Below are 9,411 nucleotides of genomic sequence, written 5' to 3' on the forward strand. Positions count from 1 at the left end.
ATCATAAAAAGACTATTTTATTTGCAATAAAGTATAAGTAACATTAACAGGAACATTTAAAAGATTGACTATTTTTTCCCTTTCATTTGGAGGTGATAGGATTGGATGAGTAGATTAATTAAATTACTTTTTCTGGCTTTAATAAATATTGTAAGATTAGCAGAATAGACATCCAACTGACGTCAGTTTTAAAAAATAAAATTACAAATGTTACAGTAGATACTACTAGAAAGCAAGTGATGAATAAATACCTGCAACAGAGCTGAAATGTGAATAAACTTCCTGGCCATCTGAGTTACTTCATGTAAGAAGGAGTAGAGCAGATTGGTTTCAAGCTGAAAAACAAGAATAAATTGAGTCATAATCAGATGTATTTACTTTTTTAAAGATAAATTGTTCCTGTAAAACACACACACACACACACACACATACACACACATGTGCATGCGCACACGTGTGCATCCTCTAACTTAAAGAGGAGCAAAGATGTAACTAAGTATCAGGAAGACCAAATCATAATTCTGTCCCCTTTGAAACATAACCAAGTTGGAGGCATCAGAACCAAGGGAAGGCATCAAAAGGCATTAAAATACTACTGGTAAAAACAAAGAAAATATCCCTTACCAGTTGTATCGCACAGAAGTTGTCATTAAAAAAAAATCTATTACTAGCTGGGAATGTTGCTTAGTTGTAGAGTGCTTGCTTAGCATGCATGAAGCCCTAGATTTGATTCCTCAGTACCACATAAACAGAAAAAGCCAAAAATGGCACTGTAGCTCAAGTAGTAGAATGTCAGCCTTGAGCAAAAGAAGCTCAGGGACAGTGCCCAAGCCCTGAGTTCAAGCCCCAGGACAAAAAAAAAAAAAAAAAAAAAAAACAAAAAAAAAAACTTTTACAAATTTCACAGAAAAAAAAGAGCTGCTCTATTATAGCACAAATACAGCCTGGTGATCACAGTTGCTCAGCCTTAAGACACAAATGTGTACTACCATTGTTGTGAATTCTATGTCTAGGGTGCTCTGGAACACTGAACAGCATGCTATTGAAGACACTAAGCAGTCCTCACATCTTCTATCCTTTTGTTCTACTTTGTTTGAAAATTCACACATACTTAGGATAAACATATAGGATTTTCAGAGGAAACACTGGGGAAGTTTTCTTGGCAAAGCAAAGGTACAATCTAAATAACAGGAGCCCAAACAGTTTCCTAATCTTATTATGTATGCTACACACAATAAAAGAGCCCTCACCAATACTTAAATGTTTTACACAAAAAGCATGTTTAGAGCCTAATGGTGCACACCTGTAATCCCAACACTTGGGAGGCTAAAGCAGGAGAACCTGAAGTTCTAGGCCAGTCTGGATTACAAAGCAAGCCTTCCTCTCATTAGAAGGAGAAAAAAGGCACAGAACCTGAATGCAGACTGCCTAGTATCACTTTCCAATTATGAGCTTTTGTATGTGTCCAGTACTTTCTTCAGGTATAATAACAGTGCCTATCCATATGTTGTTGTGTTTAAGGCACTAAGGGTTTGGCATATAATAAATGATGAATATCAGCCCTTATTATTACTAATAACTGAGTCCCAAGAAAATGCTCAAAACCAAGTAATTCTGTTATAGGAACCAATTTGTAGATCATCAAAACATTGTTTTTATGTGGAAAATAATAGTACTACAACAGCATTCAATATGTACAATTTAGAAACTCCACGGAGATGTTTTATTTTGCTGCCCATTAGAATACAGTGAGATATAGATACAAACCCACAGAGGTGGGGACCCAGCTCAGTGGTGGACAGCATGCTCGTACGTCCTGTCAACTCTCAGCACCAACCACCCTAAAAAACAACTGAAAAACTAAAACATATTCTTAATCTCTACAATTACATAGCTGAAAGTATGAAACCTTTGAAGCATCACCAGTGGAAACCTCTGCGACCACTGATAATGATTTCAAATCACTTGATAGACACAATGCAAGACAAGTGCCAGCAATCTGCAAAATAATCACACACCCTCATACATGTGGTATCACTGCTAGGGTGCACTTTGTAATACTGGAAGCAACAATTTATACACAACTTTAGAAAGCTGTGACACACACTTCTGGTTTCAGCTATACTCATGTAGCAGGTAAAGGTAGGTAAAGCAGGTAAAGGGCTCCTCCTAGTCACAAAGACCTATAAACATTAAAACTTCTGATCCCAATCCCATCAACAGTTGCACATCAAAGGTTGATGAACAAATTCCCTGAAGGCTATGATATTTTCTACACCTTGGGGAATTGTGAGAGCGAGATGAAAAAGGCTCTGGAGAAGACTGATTTAGCAGTAGTAGGAGACTCAGTACTCAACAAAGAGTGGCTTCCGATAGCTTTCATTAGGCTCCAGTTAAATCACAGTCAAGTGGATCAGATCAATCTTTTCATTAAAGGAAAAAGCATGAGTAATTCCACCAAAAGTTTCTCATCTCTATAGTAATATCATTATTTTAGCTTAAAAAATCCTCTAATTATTTAAAAACAAATTGAAACTGAAAAAATAAAAATAAAACTTACTATGTTATTCTTATTCCATAAGTAAACTAGCCACTATATTTTAAGAGAAATAATACAGGAAACCTAAAAGAAAAACTCACTCCTGTGACTCGAGCAATTTTGAACATCCCATAAGCATAAAGCTCAATAAATCCAGAGCTTCCTCCAAGGACAAGAATATTTAATCTAATAAAAAAATGTAACAAGCAGAGAACCAGTGAACAACACAGATGATTGTGGGTGTTTTTTATATTTGTGGATTTTATTTCTACACTATCTTTAAAAAATAATTAGCATGAACTTATAGTACAAAAGTGTTACACTGTGATATTTACAACATGAATATAATACACTTTGATCAAATTTACTCCTAATCTATATTACTCTTTCTTAACTATCCTTCCTCCCTATCTATTCCTTCCTAAGTTTCTGTAGGGCTTCATGCTGGTATTGTCATACATATATATTCACCTTCCCTCACCATCTCTTTTTCCTTTCTCCCTCCTGCTGGTTCCTCTTCTCTCTTTTAGATGACTGTGGTTTTTTTAGCCAAAATATCAATTGTTACTGCTTTAATCTAATCTGAGTGCTAAAATTCCTCTGTGGGGAAAACTGATACACTAAGCAAACACAGCAACTCTCAATATTCAATCACAGCAGGCCATTTCTTTTGTTTCCAAAGAACAATATATATTTCTTATAGCTAACATTAAGCATTTATAGTAACATAACATACTAATAATTGTATTCACATACAGCCAATAACAAAACAGTTTTATTATGGATATGACACAATGAAGAACTTGGATAATTAAAATTGAAATTTTAAAAATTCTAGTACTATCCCCTTTTACTTATTAAAAACAAGTATACTGCATTACTGCTAACACACGAAACAAAGAACGAGCACACAGTAAAAACAGCAAGACGGTGACATCTATTATTTGAAGACACAGCGTGTCTACAATGAGATAACATAACAAAAGATTTGCTCCTGAAAATTTGGAAATGTTCCTCCAATATGAAAAGTGACTTATTTAAATTAGATTTACCTGACATCTCCCAAGCGTTTAATAATTTCATCAGAATTCTCCTCACTACAATATAAAAATAAATTGAGTCATCTTTCAACCATGTTCTTTCAACTAAAAAAAAACATTATTTTATTTGAAAACAACAAAAAAGTATATTTTACCTAAATATTTTTGAGGTGCTGCTATAATGAGAGAAAGGAGAGACAAAGGTAAAATGATACTCATGAGAGAAGTATGTACCAATATTTAAAGCAGATTAACCTGCAAGATTAAGTCCAAAGAAATACAACTCTGATACTTACTTTTTTGGTAATGTGGGCAGCTTGGGTAAGAGAATGTTTGACTCATCTTCAGCATTATAGAACGATATTAGAACACTAAAAGGAAGGGAAACAGGCATTACACAAACAGTAATAAGTTACTTCTCTTTCTATTAAAAATATATTTTTTAAAGACTCATTCCATAACTTTAAGAAGTAAAGATATACAAGACACCCTGGCTCATGGCTCATGCCTATAATCCTAGCTACTCAGGAGGCTGAAACATGAGTGTCACCGTTCAAAGCAAGCCGGGGCAGGAAACTCAGTGAGACTCTTATCTCCAATAAACCACCAGAAAATGAGAAGTGGTGCTGTGGCTCAAGTGGTAGAGGGCTATCCTTGAGCTAAAGAGCTCAGGAACAGAGCCCAGGCCCAGAGTTGAAGCCCCACAACCAACAACAACAAAAAGTAAAGATATGGCACAGATAGTTTACCTGTCTAATAATCACAAATAAGAAATGATAAAAGCAGAAATTTCTTTTGTTTGTAAAAACAAATGGACCTACTGTTATTCAACAGTTTTCTTGGGCTGGGAAGGTGGCTCAGTGGTAGAGCGCTTGCCTTGCATACATGAGGCCCTGTGTTCGCTTCCTCAGCACCACATAAGCAGAAAAAAAAAGGTCAGAAGTGGCGCAGTGGCTGGAGTGGTAGAGCACTTGCCTTGAGCTGAAGAGCTGAGGGACAGTGCCCAGGCCCAGAGTTCAGGCCCCACAACCAGACCCAAAGCAAAAACAAAAACAGCTTTCTTAGCATAAAATACCTTCGGCCAGGTGCCTGTAATCCTAGCTGCTCAAGAGGCTGAGATCTGAGGACCATGGTTCAAAGCCAGCCTCGGCAGGAAAGTCTGTGGGACTCTTATCTCCCATTAACCACAAGAAAACAGGAAGTGGAGCTGTGCCTCAAAGTAATAGAGCACTAGCCTTCAGCATGAAAGCTTAGGAACAGCACTTAGGCCCTGAGTTCAAGCTCTTATGCCAGATAAAAACAAAAACAAAAACACACACACAAAATCCACCTTTCATATATACTCAGTATTGGGATACTGAAAATATATGATTTTTTAACTCAAATCTAAGAAATTTTGCTACTAAAAGTAACTTTACAGAACAGTGCAATTAATATATCATTTAATTACTGGTTCTATGGCTTACATACATTTGCCATCTGACAAAACAGCAGGTACAAGAGACTATATCATAAACTTTGCAACAGTCTCAGTAGCTGGGATAACAGCATGTGGGTTTATAGGCATGTACTACTGCACTTGGCTTATAAATAGGTTTATTTCCCCTTGTCATTTTCAGATAAGACTGGAAACAGATAAGCTAGCAAATGAAAGAATGGGAATTTAGAAGTATTTTTCACACTTTTACACAAAGTAGCTATCCTGAGTTTCTAGACTTAACAGGAAACAATTCTAAACCATGAGTACCAAGTATTGAGAACACAGTTAGCAAGTAAGTGAGCTGGGATAGGAAGTACAAATATGGTCTGCTTCTCTCACTTTCTAGAAGATTCACTGATTATCTGATAACGGATTAATCACTGTGGATTCATGTATATTTCAAATGCCAGGCTACCACCTTGTTATCTATTTCTTTCAGGCCCTTCATCAAGTTGTCAGTTAACATTCAGGATTTACAAATTTATTTGATATCAAGTTAGTAAAATTTAATCAGTGAGGAGGAGGTGAGGGAAAAAATTATTTTTTTAGGGGGGGGTGGTCGGTAGTGGGGTTTGAACTCTGGGCCTTGAACTCTAGCCGGGGTGCTGTCCCTCAGCTCTTCACCTCAAGGTGAGTGCTCTACCACTTGAGCCACAGGGCCAATTCTGGTTTTGTGGTAGTGAATTGGAGATAAGAGTCTCATGGACTTTCCTGCTCAGGCTGGCTTTGATCTTAGCCTCTTGAATAGCTAGGATTACAGGCGTGAGCCACAGGCTCCCTGCAGAAAAGTAAATTTTTTAATCCTCCCTTCCCCAAATTCAACATCACCCAGATTCACTAGCCCCTCAGTCTACCTTTACTGCAAGCTTTACTTGTCTATACTATTTTGAAAGCATTTTTGGAAATTTTACTTCTAGTAATTAATCTAAGGAGTAATTACACAGAGTTATTTCAAGTACTCAGAATGTTTATACAACATTGCTTATAAAAACCCAAAACTGACAATTACCTAAAACCACCATAGGAGTCATATTTAGTAAATTAGAATATATGAAAGAGTGAATTGCTATGCAGGCATTTAACATTAATGTGATAAATCTATCTCTATTGAGCCAAAAAGAAAAAAATTATGTATGAAAATAGGAAGCATCATTAACTTTAAAAAATTGTATTGTTATTATAAAGGTGATGTACAGAGGGTTTACAGCTCACTGACTTAATAAAAGTACACACATAGATCTCTATTTGAACATATCAAGCAACGTGGAAAACTGTTCACCAAAATAAAAGCAGTTGCTACTTTTCAGTGATAAGCTTTCAAAGAATATTATTTATTTGTTTGTTTATTTATTTATTTATTTTGGGTTCAGTAGTGGGGCCTGAACTCTAGGCCTGGGCGCTGTCCCTTAGCTCTTCAGCTCAAGGCTAGCACTCTACCACTTGAGCCACAGCACCACTTCGGGCTTTTTTCTTTTTGCTTATGTGGTGCTGAGGAATCGAACCCAGGGCCTCATGCTTGCAAGGCAAGTGCTCTGCCACTGAGCCACCTTCCCAGCCCGTCAAAGAATTTTAAGTCCTTACATTTACCTAGATAAAAATTAAGCAATGAAGAATATATATTCACTTTACAAAAGCAATTTGCTTTTTTCTTAGAGTACTAATGATGCAGACAAAGTTGACACTAGGATTTAGTAGTTTACAGAGCTGACTGGATGTGTACCACAGCTCAGAAAAGGACTGTCACTGTGAAACACCTGGCAGAGAAGTTCAGTCATCATAGCCCTACCAGCCACGATAGAAGAGGTAGCAAGAGGCAAAAGACCACACAGAAATGAAAGAACTGGAGTCAAAGCAGGGGGTCCTCATGTGTGACCTACTTATTTACATTATGCATATCTTATTCACACTTATTCATACATATTCATAAGAATGCTTCCGAGCCTGTACAACTACTGCTGAAATATTTTCTGGGTAAAAGGCCATGATGGCATTGATTAGACTGGCAAACGGCAGCTGGTGCTTGACCAAAGGGTAGAGGACAGGAGTATAGAAAGAACAAAGTTAGAGTTTACTGCACTTATCTTTGCCAAGAAGCCACATTTTTCCAAAGAGGTATCTCCAACAGATAGAATTCGAGCTATGAAAAATGTTTAACCATTTAAAAAAATTCCAAAGGACGGGGCTGGGAAGGTGGCTCGGTGGTAGAGTGCTTGCCTTGCATGCCTGAGGCCCTGGGTTCGATTCCTCAGCACCACATAAGCAAAAAAGAAAAAAAGCCAGAAGTGGCACTGTGGCTCAAGTGGTAGAGTGCTAGCCTTGAGCTGAAGAGCTGAGGGACAGCACCCAGGCCCAGAGTTCAGGCCTCACAATTGGAACCCTCCCCCCAAAAAAAGAAATCTAATTTTGCCCAATATTGGATTATGTGACACTTGTTTACAACCAGAATATACACAGATAATCTTTGGTTTTTGTTTGTTTGTTTTTTGGGTCCAGTCAAGGGGCCTGTGACCCAAAGGGGTAGAGTACCACCACAAAAGCTCAGGGACAGTGCCAAGGCCCTGAGTTCAAGCCCCAAGACTGGTGCATATGTGTGTACACACGCATGCGTGCACGCACACACACACACACACATACACACACATACACCATGCTTCCTCTAACACCAGTATTTCTTATTATCATTTTCTATGACCTTAGGAGCATTAACACCTTGGGACTAGCTAGGTAGTGAAATTCTAGGTAAATGAGAGACACCCTCTTCTTTTGACATGTAAGAAAAAGCCACAAAGGGGAGAGGGGAGGGCTGGCACTGTCTCTGGCAATGGAAGACAGGCAGGCGGGAAGGAAAGATCTGGAAACTAGAACCTTCCGATCACCCACACCTTCACACTCCTTGCAGAGCTGGGGGTCCCTGCATGTCCTCTGCTCTCTACACTGGAGGCGGCGGCAGTGGCTGCAGACGGCTCTTTGCCATTCCCTGAGCAAGGAGAGGCTGTGGTGCCCTATGCGAACCTCGCCCCGGGGTGATGCCAATGTGGGCCGCACGACTTTCCTCTCCTCTTTATCTCCCAATAGGAGGGAGCTGACAGCTTGGCCCAGCCAGCAGAAAACCTGTGAGCCAGGCTCCACTAGACAAGCAGGCCTTCACCTCCCTGAGGACTGGGGACCTGAGAGAGCAGACACAGGCAGACATTTCCCCCACCGCAGCCAGGGCAAAGCTGCCCATGGCCTGGGCAGATGGCACCATCCCCATGGCCCTGCTCTAGCTTGTCTTCCCAACGGTCTCTCCCATCCTCTCCTTTTCCACACTGGTAGCTCACGCCTGTCTTCCTACCTACTCAGGAGGCTGAGATCTGAGGATTGTGGCTCGAAACCAGCCCAGGCAGGGAAGTCCGTGAGACTCTTATCCCCAATGAACCACAAAAAGCTAGAAGTAGAGCTGTGGCTCAAATGGTAGAGCATTACTCTTGAGCAAATCAGAGCTCAAGGGCAGCACCCAGGCCCTGAGTTCAAGCCCCATGACCTACATAAAAATAAAAATTGGAAAACAAATTGAAAAATCAAGAGAGTCTTCCCCCAGTCAGAGATTTTTACCCAATTTGAGGACCCCACCCCAGCTTCTATCTTCTCATGGGATAAAGTCCAACACAACCCACATTTTGGTCTCATCCAAAGTCCCAGCTGGGACCTCTGCTCCATCCCCTTCTCCTGCTGCTCTCCCAACACTAAGCAGGCAAAGGTGGGCATTAAATGTCCTTTGAATACCAGCTAGCTTGCAACACATAAACACATAAGTGATGTTAAACAAAATCCCTATGAACAAGGACACAGCATTAGACCATGCCTGTGGAGAATGTACACCTTGGCAGAGAAGCAGAGAGAACACTGAAATAAAAGGTGGGGTTCTGAGGCAGGCTCCAGTGGCTCATACCTATCAATTCTAGCCATTCAGAAGATTGAGATCTGAGGACCGTGGTTCAAAGCCAGCCTGGGCAGGAAAGTCTGATGGGAGTCTTTAGTTCCAATGAACCAGCAAAAAGTCAGAAGTGGAGCAGTGGTTCAAGTGGTAGAGCACTAGTCTTTAGTAAAAAAGCTCAGAAAAGCACCTAGGCTCTGAGTTCAAGCCCCAGGACCAGCACACACACAGACACACACACACCGAGACACACACACAGACACACAGACACACACACAGACACAGACACAGACACACACACACACACACACACACACACACACACACACACACACACACACACACACACTTCAGCCCAGGCCAAATCCTCTGTTCAGGACTTGACACAAGATAACATGAGTTTTACCCCCAGGAAGTACGGCATTTATTTAGGCAC

General features: G+C 39.9%; 1 protein-coding gene across 1 annotated transcript in view; it reads right to left on the reverse strand.

The window, feature by feature from the left end:
- LOC138830099 (anaphase-promoting complex subunit 4-like) overlaps window positions 1–3,973 on the reverse strand; it is a 28,761-nt gene extending 24,788 nt beyond the window's left edge. Inside the window, 6 exon segments of the mRNA XM_070026499.1 lie at window positions 252–335; window positions 1,868–1,999; window positions 2,641–2,725; window positions 3,592–3,636; window positions 3,735–3,762; window positions 3,877–3,973. Of these exon segments, the coding sequence (XP_069882600.1) occupies window positions 252–335; window positions 1,868–1,999; window positions 2,641–2,725; window positions 3,592–3,636; window positions 3,735–3,762; window positions 3,877–3,973 (471 nt within the window).
- Window positions 3,974–9,411: the final 5,438 nt, after the last annotated feature.

The sequence above is a fragment of the Dipodomys merriami genome, unplaced genomic scaffold (genome assembly GCF_024711535.1).
Source record: "Dipodomys merriami isolate MVZ:Mamm:240054 unplaced genomic scaffold, mDipMer1.0.p SCAF_1832, whole genome shotgun sequence".
Taxonomy (NCBI): domain Eukaryota; kingdom Metazoa; phylum Chordata; class Mammalia; order Rodentia; family Heteromyidae; genus Dipodomys; species Dipodomys merriami.